A 21,316-nucleotide genomic window follows, 5' to 3' on the forward strand; every position below is an offset into this window, starting at 1 on the left:
GAAACAATTACATGAATAAAATGAATACTGCCGTTCTGATTTTATAATTAAAATGACTGGATTGTGCAGTTTTGGTATGAAGAGGCAAATTGAGAGGGCAGGATGCATATACTTAGGATTTTCTAAAACAAACTTGGAGAGAGATTTGTGTAAAAGGAGTTCATTTACAGCAGTACCTCTCTTCATATTGATGCAGTGAGGAGTATTATGAGAGTCACCAGTAAGGAGCAGTGCATCAATAGTCGTAGGGATAGCGAGATCAAGAGCATGGTCTTGGATTCGCCAAACCATTTGATAATGTAAAGTAGCTGCAATACTCTCTGGATTTAAATCTGCACCAATGATATGTAATTGAACTTTAAGAGCCTTAGAGCAATGAACATCAGAGAGAGAGACATGTTGAAATTAGTATACAGTGTCAGAATGACTGTCCCAGCATTCAAAGTTATATGTGCTGTCCCTATACAAGCATGTTGATATTGGATAAATCTGGTGTCCAATAAAGCAATTCGAACAGAGACTGGGAGTCATTTTCTGCCATGATAAGATAAAACGAGCCGGATAGCGCCAAAGTGTACATGAGAGTATCCTTCACGGATCCATTGAGAAATGGATTCTTGAGGGATTTCCAAAGTAACATATTATTCTTGGGTTGTGGTTGGAATTTGACACTTGTCAAAAGTACTAGTCTAGACATACTCTTTGATTGGCTTTCTGAAAGGTCTGACAAGAGTTTTAAAGGTTTTAGACAAAGAAGACAAAGACTTAGAAAACGCTGTATAAGGATTTACAATGGGAGGGATAATATCTTGGATTTTTTTATTTTATGGGATATAAGAAATTTCATATAAACTGTCTCTAGATAAACTAGTATTTATGAGAGCAATAAACGTAGATAAAGCTGAAGAGGATTCCATGTGCGTAAGTTCAACCTCTTAAATGTATAATATCACCTTAAATGATAAAGATAACGCAAGACTCAAATATTAAACATAAAATAAAACATAACGCATTAAACAGAGAAATAAAACATAACCAAAACTTAAATGTGCAAAATTATTATATTATTCATCGGGTAAATTTTAAAATATGATATGGTCCGATAAGTGTTAAACTCTCTTCTAAATTAGAATGAGGAATAGGTAGAGCAAAAATGGTGGCAGGTTTAGGTTCATCACCAAACGTCGTTGGAAAAAAATTGGTATATTGAATTAAGACACCTTTCACATTCTGGTGTATAGACAAAAATGATCAATGCTATTATTAAAAGTGATTTAAAGAAAGGAAAAAAAAAAAAAAAAAAAGGTGTAAACAAGAAAATCTCTAACTGGAAAGAAATCCATGAATGAGATCATATCCTCTCCGCTAGTTTATCACCATCGACGACAGGATTTTGTTGAACCAGTATTTCACGATCAGCTTTCTTGAAATCGAAGGTACAAGAATGTTCTTTTGGGTAACGGTGCATCCCACTAAACATATCCCCACATCGACATTTGAAACCTGTCAAACCAATCTTCTTGTTGCAGTTCTTACATCTATTCTTCACGCTTGAACCTGAACCAGATGCAACAACACTAAACGTTGTTCTACTCGAACTGAAATCAAAATCAACCTTCGGGTTCAAAGGTTTTTCCACGTTTAATACTTTAGCTTCAGATTTGACAATAAGCTCTGCCTTCAGAAATTCCTTGTAGCACTTTGAAGTTTGAACACAAGTTTTTGTTCTCTTGAGACCCGTAGAACCCACAACCATTTGCTCAGAGAGGTGCAATGGCGTTGTTTACTTGTTTCCATCCATCTTTTATTTGTTCTTACTGCTTCTCACTCGAGTCGTCCCTTTTTTTTCTTCTGGTTATTAATTATGTTATGGAGAAAATTGTGAGGTTTGCGATGGCAGATTGAATATATATAGAGAGATTTGAAGTAGAATCCACTTAGGAAAAGAATTCAACTATTAATTTCGTATATTTTTCTAGAGATTTCTGTATCCTTCAACCATTAGGAAAATTCAAAGACATTATTAACCAAAAAGGAATAATGCACATATAGCAATGCATAAGTGAACATAGCTTTCACTCCAGAATGGCTGGGAAGGAAACCATGGGACGTTCTAGGAGAAAGTATGTCAGGCAACCACCGGCTGTCCCTTTTCTTTGGGAAGAAAAGCCGGGTATAGCTAAAAGAGACTGGAGACAAGCGATTTCTTCGGTTAGTCCAATTCAAATGCCTCCAGTCAAGCTCATTGCATCCATTCCCTTTAATTGGGAGGAAAAGCCTGGAACGCCACTAAACTCTCTATCACACCCGCCACTGGAATCTGAGCAACAAATCTTACCAGAAAACCTGATGACTTTCCCCTCACCACCAGAGTCTGAGCCATCAAACCTACCAGAAAACCTCATAACTTTCCCATCACCACAGGTCCTACCAGAAAACATCATGACTTTCCCATCACCTCCAGAATCTGGCCCACTACCAATCCTACCAGAAAACCTCACAACTTTCCCATCACCCACAGCATATCCCCAGGGCTATGATGTTGTTGAGAATGGCAAAGAAGAGGTTAGTGATAACGGTCAGGATGACCAAAAAGCATTGTTTGAATTGGATCTGGAGGCATTTGATTTTGAAACAGATGGTTCATTCAGCTCATCTCCCTCCCTCCTAGCAAACTGCCTTGTACCTTCAGTAGCAATTTCTTCTGCTGTTCCTGTGGAAAAATCTTCCTTGAGTGATGATATAAGTGATGAACCAAACATTCCTTCCACACCAGATTCTGAAACAGACAGTAGCACAAGCAGTTACACGAATGGCTTTTCGAGCCTTGTTGGGGCTTCTTTCTTGGAATGCCTCTTTCCATTACTTCCCCCCAAAGCTGGTTTCCTTGAAAGGGTAGGATGCTCTGAAATGGGCCCTCTTACCCAACCAGTAATGAAAAGCAAGGAGTTTGATGATGAAAGTAACAGCAGTGTCGTGATAAGGAGGCCAACAACACTTGGAGAGCTGATAATGATCAGTCGAAGGAGGAGCTACCAGATGAAAGCTGCTCAAATCAGAAAACAGAATCTATCAATGGTAAATCAAACTCCTGTTTGTTTTTTACTGTCATTAATACAGCATTTGGTCTTAGGCTAAAATAAAATAACTGGAAAATGTAGAAAAAATCCATAGCTTCTCCCCTTTTTTTCATTTTTTTTCCATACCATAAACCATAAACCATACACCCAACCCAACCCTTCCCCACACAAACACAAATTTAATTGATCCCCTCCCAAGTTTGATATGAATGGGATTTGATCTCTAGATCACTTATACCACTGTTGAATATCAATCAACTAAGTTGGGACAAATCAATAGCTATTTCAAAAAATATATACAAAAAGAAATTGTATTTCAATTCTTTCCATTTGGATACTGTATTCATACTGTTAACTATCTGTTATTTTGCACAAGAGAAATCACAAACAACTTTACTTTTGCCTGAATGCAACTATAACAGGAATTCGCAAGGAGAGCTTCTGGATGCTGCATCTTTGGAACCAGTATCAAAATGATTGAAGGACTGCAGAGGAAGAAGTGCCAGCTAATGCTCTGAAACTGTTGTCAAAGTAAAAACGCAACCCACCTTGTGGTTCAAAATCACCCAGCAATCCATGACCTCTATGAAACTCTCTTCCAAATCATTTTATATTTCTATTTCCAACAAGTGAGGATGTAAAGAAATTATAACATCCAGAATGCAAACTGAATGTTAAACCGCAGAATTTCTAAGACAGCCAAACTTGAAAATTTGTCAAAATGTGCATGTCCATTACAACTTCCCCAAACAATTAGTCATGGCAATATGCTTAAATATAAAATTTCTTGCAGTATTTCAACTGGGGAATTTACAAGTTTCAGCAACTTTTTGAATCCGTTCTATAACTACAGGAATATCCTCTTGAGATAAAGTGGCAAAACAACAGCGGAACCATCCTGGTTCTATGCAGTGGCAGGCCGACCCAGGAGTAACATTGATCTTAGCGATATTCAATAGCTTGTCCCATAATTCAAGTTCTCCTTTCTCACTGTAAGTGGGGATTAGTGCACTCATATCAGCCCAACAGTATAAGCCAGCATTGCTCTCCGAGCATCTGATTCCCAATTGTTTTAAACCTGCCACAAATGAATCATATATTTCCTTTACCCTTCTTTTATTGGTCTCAAAATATTCCTGAGTGAATCTTGTATCCGAAAGCATTGAAATTAAGAGTCTCTGTGTCAGGGTAGACATGGAGGAAAATCTTGTTAACTTTTTTGCGGCAGCCAAAACACTGTCATTATAGGAATAGATAACTCCAGCCCTAAATCCAGGAAGAGAGAGGTCTTTCGACAGCCCATATATTATATGAACCCTGTCCTTGTCACCCTCTTCTGAGTCAAGAATTTCTGCCATGCTCACAAACTCCTCACTTCCAAATATTGACCCCCCATATATTTCATCACAGATAATATGGATGTTTTTCTCTCGTGCAAAGTCCAAAACATCATAAAGAGTCTCTCGTGGAAGTATATTGCCAACAGGATTTGCAGGGTTGCAGATGAGAATTGCACGTACTTTCACTCCTCGTTTTCTTGCCTGATTGAATGCTTGATCAAGTGCAGTTATACTGAAAACGAAGTTGTCAGTGCTCCGACAATGAACAGGAATTAACTCTACTCCTGTTCGTGATCTTATATCCCTGTCAAAACTGCAAATTGTTTTTCTAATTAACTTTGGTTTCTTAACTGATATGTAAACCTGGTTATACTGGTGCAAGGTCTAAAGTGATGATAAAACTTACCCAGGATAATATGGCGTAGGGACAAGAAATGCATTTCCATGGTCTGCCAAGCAGAAGCTTAGTATCTCAATTGCAGGAGTTGCACCAGCAGTTAATACTATTTGTGAAGGATCAAATGAAACTGCTTTCCCTATGACTCGAGACATGAAACTTGCCATAGCCTGAAAGAGAATAGATATTAGAAAACACTAACACAGACTCCATGGCATTATAATAAATAATTTCATATTCTTTGCACATACAAAAAGAAACAATCACAAATAGAATGGGTTCTAATAGAGTTAATAAAACAACAAATAGCACAAAGCATACTACATCCATCAGAACATTATAAGCCAAATATTAACACAAGTTACAATATGTAAACCTTAATACTCATATTAGCAACATGTAATCAACGAAATACGTATACGAAGCCGAGTGGCTCATACACATGGCATACCTCTTCTTTTCAATCTCATTAAAATGAATAAGAGCTCAGAATCAACACATTACAAACTAAAAAACTATTATCTAAAGTGACAGTCAACCAAAAAAATTAAAAAAGTTAATAAAAAAATAAAGTAATCCACATTACCACTTTCATCTCCGTCATTCCATCAAACGGCTTGTATGCAGCAATTCCACTAATGCTCAAATCACCACCATCGCTTCCCATTATAGAATCCGTCAAGTTCTCCGAGACCCATTTCTCAATCAAATCCAAACATAACTAAAACCAAAACAAAACAAAAAAATTGAAATTAAAGTTAAGAAAATTTAAACTAAAAAAAAAAAAAAACTCAGTAGAGCCTAAACATACAGTGTTCTCGGACAACCCAAGCTGAATAATCCCATTCGGATTATTCGTCCTATGATACGGATCCTCCTTAACCTTATTTAACCCGATATAATACGTAGAATCATCTGCTTTAGCAAGCGAGCCAGCCCGAGAAGATACTCGAACTGGACCAAAAGACCCACGCGACGACAAATTGGACCGCGAAGATGTTCTGGGTAGGTCCGCGAGGTTCGAGGACGGAGTAGACGGCGACGGAGGATCCGAGGAAGGGTTCGGAGAACGGTGACGTTTCAAATAAAACTGAAGAAAGTAAAAAAGAGCGCAAGGTATTAGAGAGCCCAAAATAAGACCTCCTCTGCCTTGAACAACGCCTTGTAACGGCACAATGAGCCTCATGGCAGTGGCAGCGGTGGGCTTGGGACGTTCGGGTTCAGTGGTGGGACGGGTTTGGGTCTGGGTCATGGGTTTGCAGAAAGACCCGCCAAAAACTGAGGCCTCGTTTGGTCCGTCCGTCCGTCCGTGAGCGTGAAGAAGAAACGGTGAGTAGATAGATAAAGGTTGGTTTGTTTGGGGTTGGGTCTGTTAGTTGTTGGGAAATGAAGATTAACGAGAGAGTGATTTTGTTTTATTTGAAAAACGTTGGTTAGTTTATGACCGTTCGCTTCGAGAGGGAAGATTAGATTGAGATTTAGACGTGGTTGTTTGGATCTTTGCTCAATGGATGAGTTTACCGTAATGCCCCTTTAGCTGTATTAATGATTAATTATTACCATTTAATTTGATTTGATTTATATTAATTGCTTGTTCGTGTACAACAGAAAATCTGCAAGCAATCAGTAATGGGTATATTTTTCTTTGTTCTTATCCTTTAGTCATTATTTAAATTTCTTTCCTTTTTCATTTTATTTTTTCTTTTACTTCCAAGAAAGAAATATGACGTATAAGAAACACTATAATTAAGGACACGTTTGAAAAATATATATGACATGGACTAATATAATATTTTAATGAATATATTTTCTCTTTCAAGATCATGACTGGAGACTTCTACTAAAAGCTCAACTTATAAAGTAAGGGCCCAAGTCATCTGGGCCAGTCCAATTGTAAGCCCACCAAGCAAACAGGCCCACGGGCCTTGGCGCCCCTTTCCCCTTGAATCCTAATGTAGTAGAAAGTTGGAAAGTAGGAGAAGAGAAGATGACCGCTCCACGTAGGATCACTGGACCAAAAAGTTGTGATAAATGAATATTTTTTACGTTTTATTCAAATAATTAAACGCGACATGGTCCAAAAGATATTTTTCTTTTATTAATGCTTGATTTTGGACATCACCGATTTACATATACAAAATATTAAGAGAGTCTTAAAAATTACATGTGATATATTCATGAGATTTGAATATGGTGCTGAGATTATATATGTTGCAAAAACATAAATCATCGACTGGCAAAAGAGGTTTTTATAATGATTCGGATGCTTAAAACAACTCCTACATCTATTTTTATTTTATTATTCTCTGATTATTTCTATGATATTGCCTGTAAGACATACAAAAATAAAAAAACACTTTGCTTACAAAGAGAAATAATGAAGTTCAAATCTATGTCTAACTCTCGTATGCCCAACCTCTCCTCTTCGTGAAGAAAGGTGTTCATTTATACACCTTTTAGGTCAATGTAATGAATGTTTTTGCAAGTTGCCCTGACACGTGGAGACCACTCCTTAATCCTTATCTTTTTATTTTGATAAAGTTGGAACAAGTGTGCGGTCTTCATCTACTTATAGACAAAACTTGAATCTGCTAGATTGATGACAGTCGTATCTCTTTTGTCTTAGGGCGATATGGAAGCTCCTGGACAACACAAAACCTTTATGAACTCTGATTAGTTAGTGCTGACATCAGTGCGATTGTCTAAGCACAACATCTTTACATATAAGTAAAAATTAAAATTAACAATTCATCCTAATTATAGAGGTTTATTTATGTGTGTTATTAACCAAGTAAAAAATGAATCAAATGTATTTATATTTTTTAAAAATATACATAAAATATTACTTATATATATTTTTAACTTTTCTGATTTAATATTGCTCGTCTTCAACAAAAATTCTAACGCACTCACTAAATTCCATAACGCTATTTCATCGTCTTCTCAGTTGGCGCCTATTGTATCGGCTTTTCAAGATTTTGAATTAGCAGGAGCGTAGCCATTGCCCTTCATTGACAAGAGGACAACGACTGCACTTGTAAATTCAAAGAAAGAGTATAGAAGGCGACTAGACTAGTCGAGCGGAACATGCCGAAATCCAGACTTTTGCAGGATTTTGCAATCAGCTTCCTGACTAAAGTAGCTCTCCATTTACACAGAAACACCATTTTCTAAGAAACAGACAAACAGTTACAACTCAATTTACTATTTTGTCTGTCTCTTTTCTCNGGTCTTGGGTTCGAGTGGTGGGGGAGGCGAAGAAATCCCTTAAGGGGGGGACAGTACCTGCCACGAAGGTAGTTCCGTGGCCGGTTAGTAGTGGGCTCACCATGCTGACCGTTACAGTTATGCGATGGGGAACCTGTGAGTATGGGTAGAGTATTCCCGCATATACGCCACATTGAGAGAGCGGCATGAGTATGAGAGAGAGAAGTGGTGTAGCCCGTGAGAGTGCATGCGGATGGGGGCTATACCCGAGAGTACCCAAGAGAGAGATTATTCACTCACATGACCAAGGGTTCCGAATCCATGCATAACCAAGTCCGATCGGCTAGAATGAGTAAAAGTTACGGAGAGTGGGAGTGAGTTCCAGTCGTGCCTCCGGTCAGATGGGGCCGTGACTTGCTAGAGAGAGAGTTAATAGAAAAGAGAAAGAGAAACAGGGAGAGAAAGCAAAGAGAGAAATGGGGATTGTAAGGAAAGAATTAGAGAGAGAGTTACGGGGATAGATGAGTAGAGGATTTACTTACTGAGCATTGTTTTGTGCTCACCCCGTTGTTTCCTATGTTTTTGCAGGATCTAGGTGAGGACACGGTCGGATGGATGTCGGCAAGCGAAGGGAAATGGCTACACTGTCCACTTTATTGTTCAATTTTTGTACATGACATGAGTTTGTACAAAGAATGTATATGTTTAATAAAAGAAAAATTTGGGCCCAACTTTTTATGCTATCTTATATGTATTTTTACTATGTATATTTTAAACGAATATGAGTAGAATGGAGTTGTTACACCCCACCCCATCCCCGAGGACAGGGATTAAAACTCCTCCCGTCCCCGTCCCTATCCCCAAAAAAACCAAGGAATCCTCGCCCCATACGAGACGGGTCAGGACGGAGCCCCGGAATTTTAGGGCCCATTGCCATGCCTAGGCATCATGAGGCCATTTATAGACTTTTACGGTTGTTGTGAGGCTACTGCCTCCAATGACATAAGAGACCTCCAAGGTCTACACTATTTAACAAAACTGTTTTAACCATTTTAAAGAAAGTGGAGCTAGGGTCCTATTTTCCATACCTTCAAGGACCTTCATACATGATACATGTTGGGTTTTTCTAAAATTATCCCAAAATGTTAATTTTTTTTTGGTCAAAAGATTGTTTAGAAAGTAAAATAGAGTAATGAGTTTTTCATATGAATAATGTTAGGTTTACAAGCTTCGTATACAAATTAATATGAAAAATAAATATTATATACATATATTCATGTAAAATTATTATATCATTTCGTCTTCATCTATTTTAGTGAACATTTTATTTTTCAATTTAAAAGAAGATAAAATTTAGAGTAATATTAGATCCACAACCCAATCTCACAATCTTCTCTCACAACCTTCGACGTGGCAGTTCATAATTGATCAGTTCGCAAAATAGGTCTTGTCTGCTTGTACAAGTCTCACCTACATATTTACAAGCTAACTAATAATGAGCTACTAAGTCAGAAATTATAAGAGATGGTTGTGAACCTAGCGTTATCGCAAAATTTATCTAAATTTTAATTTATCTATATAATATAAAACTCTCCTTATTATTTAAAATTCTTATTAAAGCTCTTTTGAATTTTAAATAGTGTTTCTTTTCTGCCTTAAAAGATGAGAGTTTTGCATTCTAAGCTAACTAATTGTACTGTTATAAGGTTTGACTTACCAAATCCAAAATATGGTCCTACTGACTATTGTCCTACAACAACTGTTAAACTCTCTTCTAAATTAAAATGAGGAAGTGCAGGTAGAGGAAAAGGGAAGAGACATGTGAGGAAAAAAGGANACTAAAGTAGCTCTCCATTTACACAGAAACACCATTTTCTAAGAAACAGACAAACAGTTACAACTCAATTTACTATTTTGTCTGTCTCTTTTCTCTGTTTCAATTCAAAAAAAGAAATAACTTGCGTTGAGCTGTCATTGATGAAGCCGCTAATTTTCTGTAGTGCTTGCTTATGATAATAGTTGGCATTTGTTGACGCTTGATTTTGGACGTTAACGACTCATACGTGAGAAGTACTAAGCAGACTTAAGAATCACACGTGATGGATCCATGAGATTTGAATATGGAGCTGAAATTATATATTTTGCAGAAAAATAAATAAAAGATTGGCAAGAGGGGGTTTTTATAGTGGTTCGGATGCTTAACAAGCGACTCCTACATCCACTGTTATTTTATTGCTCACTGACTATTTCTATTATATTGCCCGTAAGGCATACAAAGAGGAAGAAATACAGTGTTTACAGAGAGAGAATGAAAATGAAGCTCAAATCTTAGCCCAGCCCCCTTCTTCGGGAAGAGGAGTGCCCATTTATACACTTTTGCACTCAATGTAATGAGTGTTTTGCAAGTTGCCTTGACACATGAAAGACTCACGTCCATTCATTTCTTGAAAGGAGATATGGTTGGAGAGAATATCTTTAGAGATATGAGTTTGGTAGCTGGTACAAGAAGACATTAAATGAGCTGACAGAGGCATGACTTTTTAGGCATAACAACCTTAATTGAAAAATATGAAAATAAGTCAAATTTGCAATTATATTGAATTGTGAAAACAACTGTAAAATGTTTCCCTGCCTTGATATATATATATATAAAACAATTCAATATAATTGCAAATTTGACTTATTTTCATATTACTCGCATGTGTAAAGTGTTAAGCGGAGTTAAAAATTATATGTGATATGGAAATGTGCAACAAGAGAATAAACAAGAGACAATTTTTAAAGTGGTTCGGATGCTAAAAAGCAAATCATACGTCCACTATATTTGTATTGATGGATGATTACAGTCACATTGCGGATAGCGAGTTGAGTTATAATCTAGAGAGAGAATTTAAATATAGAGAGAGAGTCTGCTCTTAGAAGATTAAAAATGAACGGATCCCCTAAATGAGAGAAGAACCCTCTATTTATAGTCGAGGGATTCAAGGTAATAATCATGAATTTGTAGTCGAACATGTGTGGTACAATTCCTAACCTACTTTCCATTAGCTGACTGCACAGGAGAAATCCTTAAATCGCGTAGGGCTTGGGCAGTTGGATAATTCCTAGCCACTCACAAGCCAAGCTTTCAACTGCCACACTGACAACAGTCTTACCTCTTCCGTTCTTGCGCGACGCGGTAGCGTCTGGACGACACAAAACCTTCCTGAACTCTGATTGACCCTTGCTAGCGTGAGCTTACGTTAATCATGATTTTTTAGGCATAACATATATATATATATTGTAATCGAGGTGTTTGTCCATCTCAATTAATCTATGGGATCGTTGAACAACCTACAAGTCCAAAGAATCAGGATAAGCTACAATATTAATATGATAGGTTGTTCTAATGTTTAAATTCAAAAACTCAAGAAAGAGAATAAAACTCTTTGATCAATAAAACAACCCCTTGAGGTTAATATAATATATTTTAAATTTTGTAAATTTTGATGAGAAATATATTAAACAAATAACACTGGATGTGATAACTCATCATTGATCCACTTGTAAAATGCATCTGTATGTTCATTTGCAAGCTGATCAAGCTGCAGTAGGGGGATTGTGAGAGAGATTCTGAACCTGAATACATTATTGAAAAAATATATTTGAATTTCCCGAAGAAGGAAGGATGGTATCGAATTTCGGACCCACCAGTTAAAAAATGAGTAATGCTACACTTACACCATTTTGTAAACATCATGATGTGGTATATGCTACAACCACACAAATTCTATTATAATATTAAAAATTTAAAATAATTAAAAATTTGTGTGGTTGTGATATATACCACATCATGATGTAATGAAAATTGTGTAAGGAGGTCATTTACAGCAGTACATCTCCTCATATTGATGCAGTGAGGAGTATTCTGAGAGTCAATAGTAAGGAGCAATGCATCAGTAGTCGTAGGGATAGCGAGATTAAGAGTATGGTCTTAGATTCGTCAAACCATTTGGTAATCCAAAGTAGCTGCAATACTCCCTAGATTTAAATCTGCACCAACGATATGTAATTGAACTTTAAGAGCCTTGGAGCAATGAACATCAGAGAGAGACATGTTGAAATTAGGAAACAGTATCAAAATGACTGTCCCAGCATTCAAAGTTGTCTATGCTATCCCTATACAAGCATGTTGATATTGGACAAATCCGGTGTCTAATAAAGCAATTTGAACAGAGACTGGGAGTCATTTTCTACCATGATAAGATAAAGTGAGCCGGATAGCGTCAAAGTGTATATGAGAGTATCCTTCATGGATCCATTGAGAAATGGATTCTTGAGGGATCTTCAAAATAACATATTGTTCTTGGGTTGTGATTGGAATTTGACACTTGTCAAAAGTACTAGTCTGGAACAGTCTTTGACTAGCTTTCTGGAATGTCTAACAAGAGTTTTAAAGGTTTTAGACAAAGAAGACAAAGACTTGGAAAATGCTGTATAAAGATTTACAATTGGAGGGATAATGTCCTGGATTTTTTTATTTTATAGGATATAAGATATTTCATACAAACAATCTACTTTAGAAGAAGATCCAGATAAGCTAATATTTATGGGAGCAGTAAACGTAGATAAAGCTGAAGAGGATTCCATGTACGTAAGTTCAACCTCTTAGATGTATAATATCACCTAAAATGATAAAGATAACACAAGACCCAAATATTAAGCATAAAATAAAACATAACGCATTAAATAGAGAAATAAAATATAACCAAAACTTAAAAGTGCAAAATTATTATATTATTCATCGGGGAAATTTTAAAATATGATATGGTCCAATAAGTGTTAAACTCTCTTCTAAATTAGAATGAGGAATAGGTAGAGCAAAAATGGTGCAGTTAGCAGGTTTAGGTTCATCACCAAACGTCGTTGGAAAAAAATTGGTATATTGAATTAAGACACCTTTCACATTCTGTTGTATGGACAAAAATGATCAATGCTATTATTAAAAGTGATTTAAAGAAAGAAAAAAACAAAAACAAAAAAAAGGTGTAAACAAGAAAATCTCTAACTGGAAAGAAAAAACGGTATAAACAAGAAAATCTCTTTAAAAAGATCATATCCTCTGCACTAGTTTATCACCATCGACGACAGGATTTTGTTTAACCAGTATTTCACGATCAGCTTTCTTGAAATCGAAAGTACAAGAATGTTCTTTTGGGTAACGTTGCATCCCACAAAACATATCCCCACATCGACATTTGAAACCTGTCAAACCAATCTTCTTGTTGCAGTTCTTACATCTATTCTTCACGCTTGAACCTGAACCAGATGCAACAACACTCAACGTTGTTCTACTCGAACTAAAATCAAAATCAACCTTCGGGTTCAAAGGTTTTTCCACGTTTAATACTTTAGCTTCAGATTTGACNAGTGAATTGCTGTTGAATTTGACCTCTAGTAATGTTTTAAGGCCAAATTGGCCTCTCCAATGGAGCTTTCAAAGCTGGATGCTGGATGGATCTAGCTTGAAGCACTGGATAGTCTTCATCTAGCCTCTAGAGGCATCGACAAGGCTGGATCCGGCCTCTAGCAACTTCTTGAAGTTGAATATGACCTTCAGAGGTCTTGCGCACTACAAGGCAGTATTTGGCCTCTTGCAATTGCCGTGAGGCCTCCACGGCCCCACAGACGTTGAGAGATCTCCATGGCCTCAAGCAACGCTACAAAACTACCAACAACACAGAGTCTGACAGCAGTTGCCAGAAAGTATAAATGTGTAACATAATTTTTTTTTTTTTTATGATTTTTAAAGAAATTAGGTTTAGGGTCTTATTTTTCATATCTTCAATCCCTTCATGATTATTTGATACTTATAGGGTTTTTATAAAATTATCCCAAAATGTATTTAATTTTTTTCCCCAAAGATATTGTTTAGAAAATAAAAACTGTAATCAATTTTTCATATGAATAATGTAAGGTTTATAAACTTTATATACAAATCAATGTGATGTATAATATCGTGTGTGATTTTTTCATTAAGCTCGGAGAAGTCAAAAGCCCGAGAAGATTTAGTTCGACTCAGCACTTGTTTGACCCAACATAAGCTAGTTGCGACTAACTCTGGCAATTGTTCAACAAATCACAGATAAACTCAGATGTCAGATATTTCAGAAGAAATCAAATAAACAGTAATAATAATACGATCTTAGCTCACAATCATGAGAATGTCAGAATTGTAATTTGAGATTGCAATCGAATTTGATTGCAATCTCAATAATTTCTCTCTTTCTTTCTTTACAAACTTGTATATAAATCCCCTCCAACAAGGAGAGAGGGGTTAGCAAATTATTCTAGACAGAACTTATTGTTATTCTTGTAATCCATTAAAAACAATAAGATAACAATGGACAGGCTCGAACCACTTTTAAAATCGATTGTATTCTTTATATTATCACGTATTTTATTAAATTGCTGATTATCTTTAACCACATACACATTGCTTTTGTAGATTGATGCAATTTTTCGTATCAACAAATAATATTATTGACATATATTCATGTAAAATTATTATATTATTCATCGGTGAAATTTTAAAATATGATATGGTCCAATAAGTGTTAAACTCTCTTCTAAATTAGAATGAGGAATAGGTAGAGCAAAAATGGTGCAGTTAGCATGTTTAGGTTCATCACCAAACGTCGTCGGAAAAAAATTGGTATATTGAATTAACAGACACCTTTCACATTCTGGTGTATAGACAAAAATGATCAATAAAGAAAGAAAGAGAAAAAAGCTGTAAACAAGAAAATCTCTGACTGGAAAGAAAAAAAGGTATAAACAAGAAAATCTCTAACTGAAAAGAAATCCATGAATGAGATCATATCCTCTCCGCTAGTTTATCACCATCGACGACAGGATTTTGTTTAACCAGTATTTCACGATCAGCTTTCTTGAAATCGAAGGTACAAGAATGTTCTTTTGGGTAACGGTGCATCCCACAAAACATATCCCCACATCGACATTTGAAACCTGTCAAACCAATCTTCTTGTTGCAGTTCTTACATCTATTCTTCACGCTTGAACCTGAACCAGATGCAACAACGCTCAACGTTGTTCTACTCGAACTAAAATCAAAATCAACCTTCGAGTTCAAAGGTTTTTCCACGTTTAATACTTTAGCTTCAGATTTGACAATAAGCTCTGCCTTTAGAAATTCCTTGTAGCACTTTGAACACATGTTTTTGTTCTCTTGAGACCCGTAGAACCCACAACCCTTTGCGCAGAGAGGTGCAATGGCGTTGTTTACATCCATCTTTTATTTGTTCTTATTGCTTCTCACTCGCCCTTTTTTTTTCTTCTTGTTATTAATTGTGTTATAGAGAAAATTGTGAGGTTTGCGATGGTAGATTGAATATATAGAGAGATTTGAAGTAGAGTCCACTTAGGAAAAGAATTCAAGTATTAATTTCGTATATTTTTCTAGAGATTTCTGTATCCTTCAACCATTAGGAAAATTCAAAGACATTATTAACCAAAAAGGAATGTGCCAATTAATGACCAGAACAAGAAGGAATGTGCCAATAAGGCAATAACCCGAACCTAGTAATGGAAGGAAAAGGGAAATTTAACTCACAGATGTCCTAAACCTTAAGGAAATATTGGAAGAATCCTAAACCAATAATTGGTCAATGACTCTTTTTTATTGTATTTCTAAGTTTACTTTTTGGACCGTGGCTGTCAGCCATACCCATGGAGAAAAGTTCTCCTGCCTTACATCGCTAAAAAGAAAACTGAATTGGACAGAGTTGACTTACCAAATCCAAAAAATGGCCCCCCTTAAGTTTAAACCAATCCTTCTAATTCAAACCGAAGAACAGTGAGAGCAGGTAGAGCTACTTTCTTCAGACACAAAAATGGTGCAGTTGGCATTTTTTCGTTCACCACCAAACTTCTCTAATCCACTTTGTATACCAATTTTTCACTTATAAAAACAGGAATAATGCACATATAGCAATGCATAAGTGAACATAGCTTTCACTCCAGAATGGCCGGGAAGGAAACCATGGGACGTTCTAGGAGAAAGTATGTCAGGCAACCACCGGCTGTCCCTTTTCTTTGGGAAGAAAAGCCGGGTATAGCTAAAAGAGACTGGAGACAAGGGATTTCTTCGGTTAGTCCAATTCAAATGCCTCCAGTCAAGCTCATTGCATCCATTCCCTTTAATTGGGAGGAAAAGCCTGGAACGCCACTAAACTCTTTATCACACCCGCCACTGGAATCTGAGCAACAAATCTTACCAGAAAACCTGATGACTTTCCCATCACCACCAGAATCTGAGCCATCAAACCTACCAGAAAACCTCATAACTTTCCCATCACCACAGGTCCTACCAGAAAACATCATGACTTTCCCATCACCTCCAGAATCTGGCCCACTACCAATCCTACCAGAAAACCTCACAACTTTCCCATCACCCACAGCATATCCCCAGGGCTATGATGTTGTTGACAATGGCAAAGAAGAGGATAGTGATAACGGTCAGGATGACCAAAAAGCATTGTTTGAATTGGATCTGGAGGCATTTGATTTTGAAACAGATGGTTCATTCAGCTCAGCTCCCTCTCTCCTAGCAAACTGCCTTGTACCTTCAGTAGCAATTTCTTCTGCTGTTCCTGTGGAAAAATCTTCCTTGAGTGATGATACAAGTGATGAACCAAACATTCCTTCCACACCAGATTCTGAAACAGACAGTAGCACAAGCAGTTACACGAATGGCTTTTCGAGCCTTGTTGGGGCTTCTTTCTTGGAATGCCTCTTTCCATTACTTCCCCCCAAAGCTGGTTTCCTTGAAAGGGTAGGATGCTCTGAAATGGGCCCTCTTACCCAACCAGTAATGAAAAGCAAGGAGTTTGATGATGAAAGTAACAGCAGTGTCGTGATAAGGAGGCCAACAACACTTGGAGAGCTGATAATGATCAGTCGAAGGAGGAGCTACCAGATGAAAGCTGCTCAAATCAGAAAACAGAATCTATCAATGGTAAATCAAACTCCTGTTTGTTTTTTACTGTCATTAATACAGCATTTGGTCTTAGGCTAAAATAAAATAACTGGAAAATGTAGAAAAAATCCATAGCTTCTCCCCTTTTTTTCATTTTTTTTCCATACCATAAACCATAAACCATACACCCAACCCAACCCTTCCCCACACAAACACAAATTTAATTGATCCCCTCCCAAGTTTGATATGAATGGGATTTGATCTCTAGATCACTTATACCACTGTTGAATATCAATCAACTAAGTTGGGACAAATCAATAACTATTTCAAAAAATATATGCAAAAAGAAATTGTATTTCAATTCTTTCCATTTGGATACTGTATTCATACTGTTAACTATCTGTTATTTTGCACAAGAGAAATCACAAACAACTTTACTTTTGCCTGAATGCAACTATAACAGGAATTCGCAAGGAGAGCTTCTGGATGCTGCATCTTTGGAACCAGTATCAAAATGATTGAAGGACTGCAGAGGAAGAAGTGCCAGCTAATGCTCTGAAACTGTTGTCAAAGTAAAAACGCAACCCACCTTGTGGTTCAAAATCACCCAGCAATCCATGACCTCTATGAAACTCTCTTCCAAATCATTTTATATTTCTATTTCCAACAAGTGAGGATGTAAAGAAATTATAACATCCAGAATGCAAACTGAATGTTAAACCGCAGAATTTCTAAGACAGCCAAACTTGAAAATTTGTCAAAATGTGCATGTCCATTACAACTTCCCCAAACAATTAGTCATGGCAATATGCTTAAATATAAAATTTCTTGCAGTATTTCAACTGGGGAATTTACAAGTTTCAGCAACTTTTTGAATCCGTTCTATAACTACAGGAATATCCTCTTGAGATAAAGTGGCAAAACAACAGCGGAACCATCCTGGTTCTATGCAGTGGCAGGCTGACCCAGGAGTAACATTGATCTTAGCGATATTCAATAGCTTGTCCCATAATTCAAGTTCTCCTTTCTCACTGTAAGTGGGGATTAGTGCACTCATATCAGCCCAACAGTATAAGCCAGCATTGCTCTCCGAGCATCTGATTCCCAATTGTTTTAAACCTGCCACAAATGAATCATATATTTCCTTTACCCTTCTTTTATTGGTCTCAAAATATTCTTGAGTGAATCTTGTATCCGAAAGCATTGAAATTAAGAGTCTCTGAGTCAGGGTAGACATGGAGGAAAATCTTGTTAACTTTTTTGCGGCAGCCAAAACACTGTCATTATAGGAATAGATAACTCCAGCCCTAAATCCAGGAAGAGAGAGGTCTTTCGACAGCCCATATATTATATGAACCCTGTCCTTGTCAACTTCTTCTGACTCAAGAATTTCTGCCATGCTCACAAACTCCTCACTTCCAAATATTGACCCCCCATATATTTCATCACAGATAATATGGATGTTTTTCTCTCGTGCAAAGTCCAAAACATCATAAAGAGTCTCTCGTGGAAGTATATTGCCAACAGGATTTGCCGGGTTGCAGATGAGAATTGCACGTACTTTCAATCCTCGTTTTCTTGCCTGATTGAATGCTTGATCAAGTGCAGTTATACTGAAAACGAAGTTGTCAGTGCTCCGACAATGAACAGGAATTAACTCTACTCCTGTTCGCGATCTTATATCCCTGTCAAAACTGCAAATTGTTTTTCTAATTAACTTTGGTTTCTTAACTGATATGTAAACCTGGTTATACTGGTGCAAGGTCTAAAGTGATGATAAAAATTACCCAGGATAATATGGCGTAGGGACAAGAAATGCATTTCCATGGTCTGCCAAGCAGAAGCTTAGTATCTCAATTGCAGGAGTTGCACCAGCAGTTAATACTATTTGTGAAGGATCAAATGAAACTGCTTTCCCTATGACTCGAGACATGAAACTTGCCATAGCCTGAAAGAGAATAGATATTAAAAAACACTAACACAGACTCCATGGCATTATAATAAATAATTTCATATTCTTTGCACATACAAAAAGAAACAATATCACAATAGAATGGGTTCTAATAGAGTTAATAAAACAACAAATAGCACAAAGCATACTACATCCATCAGAACATTATAAGCCAAATATTAACACAAATTACAATTAGGAAACCTTAATACTCATATTAGCAACATGCGATGAACGAAGTACGTATTCCCAGCCGAGTGGCTCATACACATGGCATACCTCTTCTTTTCAATCTAATTAACATGAATAAGAGCTCAGAATCAACACATTACAAACTAACAAACTATTATCTAAAGTGAAAGTCAACCAAAAAAATTATTAAAGTTAATAAACAAATAAAGTAATCCACATCACCACTTTCATCTCCGTCATTCCATCAAACGGCTTGTACGCAGCAATTCCACTGATGCTCAAATCACCACCATCGCTTCCCATTATAGAATCCGTCAAGTTCTCCGAGAACCATTTCTCAATCAAATCCAAACATAACTAAAACCAAAACAAAACAAAAATATTGAAATTAAAGTTAAGAAAATTTAAACCAAAAAAAAAAAAGACTCAGTAGAGCCTAAACATACAGTGTTCTGGGACAACCCAAGCTGAATAATCCCATTCGGATTATTCGTCCTATGATACGGATCCTCCTTAACCTTATTTAACCCGATATAATACGTAGAATCATCTGCTTTAGCAAGCAAGCCACCCCGAGAAGATACCCGACCTGGACCAAAAGACCCGCGCGACGACAAATTGGACCGCGAAGATGTTCTGGGTAGGTCCGCGAGGTTCGAGGACGAAGTAGACGGCGACGGAGGATCCGAGGAAGGGTTTAGAGAACGGTGACGTTTCCAATAAAACTGAAGAAAGTAAAAAAGAGCGCCAGGTATTAGAGAGCCCAAAATAAGGCCTCCTCTGCCTTGAACAACGCCTTGTAACGGCACAATGAGCCTCATGGCAGTGGCAGCGGTGGGCTTGGGACGTTCCGGTTCAGTGGTGGGACGGTTCGGGTCTGGGTCATGGGTTTGCAGAAAGCCCGCCGAAATCTGACGCCTCGTTTGGTCCCTCCGTCCGTGAGCGTGAAGAAGAAACAGGGAGTAGATAGATAAACTTTGGATTGCGTCTGTTAATTGTTGGGTAATGACGAATTACGAGAGAGTGATTTTGTTTTATCTGACAAACGTTGGTTAGTTTATGACGTGAGATTTAGATTAGATTGAGATTTGAGATTTAGACGTGGTCGTTGACTCGTTTGGATCTTTGCTAAATGAATGAGTTTACCATAATGCCCCTTTAGCTGTATTAATAATTAATTATTACCATTTAATTTGATTTATTTATGTTAATTGCTTGTTAGATTAACGAGAGAGTGATTTAGTTTTATTTGAAAAACGTTGGTTAGATTATGTTGATTCGTGATTTTTACACCAACAAAATGCACGTGTAAAATGCTGAACAGACTCAGAAGACACACGTGAATGTAATGGATAATGAGATAGTAAATGCAATAGGAACAGTTTTTAAAGTGATTCGGATGCTAAGATGGCAAGTCCTACATCTACTGATGCTTATATTGATGATAAGGGTCAGGTCGCTTTTAGCAGACTGACTTTACATTACTATTACAAGATATTGAATGCTAAGAATTCTAAAAAAGAGAGGATAATTATTCAAGCGCAAAATGTGCCAATCCCCTTCAATGAGAGAGGAGCTCCCAATTTATAGTGGGGTATATTGAGATAAATGATCACTAAATCTGAAGGTTGGTAAGATTATCCGTGTAAATCCTATTTTATGTCACATTACCCACCTTCCAGAGTGATTTACGCGATTTAGAACAGGGATCAGACACGTGGGAGCATCATAGCTCTTGATTGGCCTGACGCGCACCCACTATTCTGATGGGAGCAGACGATGGTTGTCCCAATGATCTGACTTTTGTAGGCTGAATGGACCTGACGTCAACCCTTATATTTTTTTAGGCATAACAGTTTATGACCGTTCTCTTCGAGAGGAAAGATTAGACTGAGATTGAGATTTAGACGTCGTTGTTTGGATCTTTGCTCAATGGATGAGTTTACCATAATGCCCCTTTAGCTGTATTAATAATTAATTATTACCATTTAATTTGATTTATTTATGTTAGTTGCTTGTAACAACCGAAAATCTGCAAGCAATCAGTAATGGTTGAAAAATATATATGACATAGACTAATATAATATTTTAATGAATATATTTTTCTCTTTCAAGATCATGACTGGAGACTTCTACTCAAAGCTCTCAACTTGTAAAGTAAGGGCCCAAGTG

General features: G+C 36.9%; 6 protein-coding genes across 11 annotated transcripts; 2 read left to right on the top strand and 4 right to left on the bottom strand.

The window, feature by feature from the left end:
• Positions 1-1,351: 1,351 nt before the first annotated feature.
• On the bottom strand, positions 1,352-1,756 carry LOC116116334 (zinc finger A20 and AN1 domain-containing stress-associated protein 6-like). Its single transcript, XM_031402426.1, has one exon. The coding sequence runs from the start codon at positions 1,754-1,756 to the stop codon at positions 1,352-1,354; it is 405 nt and encodes a 134-aa protein (XP_031258286.1).
• Positions 1,757-2,085: 329 nt separating this feature from the next.
• Positions 2,086-3,598, top strand: LOC116116335. The gene is made up of 2 exons (XM_031402427.1): positions 2,086-3,078; positions 3,503-3,598. The coding sequence occupies exons 1-2, from the start codon at positions 2,086-2,088 to the stop codon at positions 3,596-3,598; spliced, it is 1,089 nt and encodes a 362-aa protein (XP_031258287.1).
• Positions 2,909-6,518, bottom strand: LOC116116284 (probable aminotransferase ACS12). 4 transcript variants are annotated; one of them, XR_004125786.1, is made up of 5 exons: positions 5,629-6,204; positions 5,404-5,538; positions 4,827-4,987; positions 3,478-4,733; positions 2,909-3,046 (listed from the first exon to the last, which is right to left on the bottom strand). XR_004125786.1 is itself a non-coding variant. In XM_031402383.1 (5 exons), the coding sequence occupies exons 2-5, from the start codon at positions 6,001-6,003 to the stop codon at positions 3,878-3,880; spliced, it is 1,527 nt and encodes a 508-aa protein (XP_031258243.1). In that variant the 5' UTR covers positions 6,004-6,055; positions 6,468-6,518; the 3' UTR covers positions 3,371-3,877. The 4 variants fall into 4 exon arrangements, 3 of the variants coding, with proteins under 3 accessions (XP_031258243.1, XP_031258244.1, XP_031258242.1); XM_031402383.1 differs by lacking the exon at positions 2,909-3,046 and adding an exon at positions 6,468-6,518 and having other exon boundaries at positions 3,371-4,733; positions 5,629-6,055; XM_031402384.1 differs by lacking the exon at positions 2,909-3,046 and having other exon boundaries at positions 3,371-4,652; positions 5,629-6,205.
• Positions 6,519-12,962: 6,444 nt separating this feature from the next.
• LOC116116289 (zinc finger A20 and AN1 domain-containing stress-associated protein 1-like) lies at positions 12,963-16,146 on the bottom strand. Of its 2 annotated transcripts, none has more exons than XM_031402388.1 (2): positions 15,145-16,146; positions 12,963-13,380 (listed from the first exon to the last, which is right to left on the bottom strand). In XM_031402388.1, the coding sequence occupies exons 1-2, from the start codon at positions 15,313-15,315 to the stop codon at positions 13,117-13,119; spliced, it is 435 nt and encodes a 144-aa protein (XP_031258248.1). In that variant the 5' UTR covers positions 15,316-16,146; the 3' UTR covers positions 12,963-13,116. The 2 variants fall into 2 exon arrangements, with proteins under 2 accessions (XP_031258248.1, XP_031258247.1); XM_031402387.1 differs by having other exon boundaries at positions 12,964-13,426; positions 15,191-16,146.
• On the top strand, positions 16,010-17,560 carry LOC116116336. Its single transcript, XM_031402428.1, has 2 exons — positions 16,010-17,040; positions 17,465-17,560. The coding sequence occupies exons 1-2, from the start codon at positions 16,048-16,050 to the stop codon at positions 17,558-17,560; spliced, it is 1,089 nt and encodes a 362-aa protein (XP_031258288.1). The 5' UTR covers positions 16,010-16,047.
• Positions 16,871-20,011, bottom strand: LOC116116285 (probable aminotransferase ACS12). Of its 2 annotated transcripts, XR_004125787.1 has the most exons (5): positions 19,591-20,011; positions 19,367-19,501; positions 18,789-18,949; positions 17,440-18,695; positions 16,871-17,008 (listed from the first exon to the last, which is right to left on the bottom strand). XR_004125787.1 is itself a non-coding variant. In XM_031402385.1 (4 exons), exons 1-4 carry the CDS (start codon positions 19,963-19,965, stop codon positions 17,840-17,842), a joined length of 1,527 nt encoding a protein of 508 aa, XP_031258245.1. In that variant the 5' UTR covers positions 19,966-20,011; the 3' UTR covers positions 17,352-17,839. The 2 variants fall into 2 exon arrangements, 1 of the variants encoding a protein (XP_031258245.1); XM_031402385.1 differs by lacking the exon at positions 16,871-17,008 and having other exon boundaries at positions 17,352-18,695.
• Positions 20,012-21,316: the final 1,305 nt, after the last annotated feature.

This window comes from Pistacia vera, unplaced genomic scaffold, assembly GCF_008641045.1.
Source record: "Pistacia vera cultivar Batoury unplaced genomic scaffold, PisVer_v2 Contig77, whole genome shotgun sequence".
Classification (NCBI taxonomy): Eukaryota; Viridiplantae; Streptophyta; class Magnoliopsida; order Sapindales; family Anacardiaceae; genus Pistacia; species Pistacia vera.

Bases quoted from the DNA above. Each gene is read 5' to 3' on its own strand.
- LOC116116334 (XM_031402426.1), bottom strand. From the start codon at position 1,756: ATGGTTGTGGGTTCTACGGGTCTCAAGAGAACAAAAACTTGTGTTCAA.
- LOC116116335 (XM_031402427.1), top strand. From the start codon at position 2,086: ATGGCTGGGAAGGAAACCATGGGACGTTCTAGGAGAAAGTATGTCAGG. The intron at 3,079-3,502 runs GTAAATCAAACT...CAACTATAACAG, and splicing joins GAAAACAGAATCTATCAATG to GAATTCGCAAGGAGAGCTTC.
- LOC116116284 (XM_031402382.1), bottom strand. From the start codon at position 6,069: ATGACCCAGACCCAAACCCGTCCCACCACTGAACCCGAACGTCCCAAG. The intron at 5,539-5,628 runs GTATGTTTAGGC...TTTTGGTTTTAG, and splicing joins TTGGGTTGTCCGAGAACACT to TTATGTTTGGATTTGATTGA. The intron at 4,988-5,403 runs GTAATGTGGATT...ATTCTCTTTCAG, and splicing joins GAATGACGGAGATGAAAGTG to GCTATGGCAAGTTTCATGTC.
- LOC116116289 (XM_031402388.1), bottom strand. From the start codon at position 15,315: ATGGATGTAAACAACGCCATTGCACCTCTCTGCGCAAAGGGTTGTGGG. The intron at 13,381-15,144 runs GTTGATTTTGAT...TTGAACCCGAAG, and splicing joins AAAAACCTTTGAACTCGAAG to GTTGATTTTGATTTTAGTTC.
- LOC116116336 (XM_031402428.1), top strand. From the start codon at position 16,048: ATGGCCGGGAAGGAAACCATGGGACGTTCTAGGAGAAAGTATGTCAGG. The intron at 17,041-17,464 runs GTAAATCAAACT...CAACTATAACAG, and splicing joins GAAAACAGAATCTATCAATG to GAATTCGCAAGGAGAGCTTC.
- LOC116116285 (XM_031402385.1), bottom strand. From the start codon at position 19,965: ATGAGGCTCATTGTGCCGTTACAAGGCGTTGTTCAAGGCAGAGGAGGC. The intron at 18,950-19,366 runs GTGATGTGGATT...ATTCTCTTTCAG, and splicing joins GAATGACGGAGATGAAAGTG to GCTATGGCAAGTTTCATGTC. The intron at 18,696-18,788 runs GTAATTTTTATC...AACAATTTGCAG, and splicing joins CCTACGCCATATTATCCTGG to TTTTGACAGGGATATAAGAT.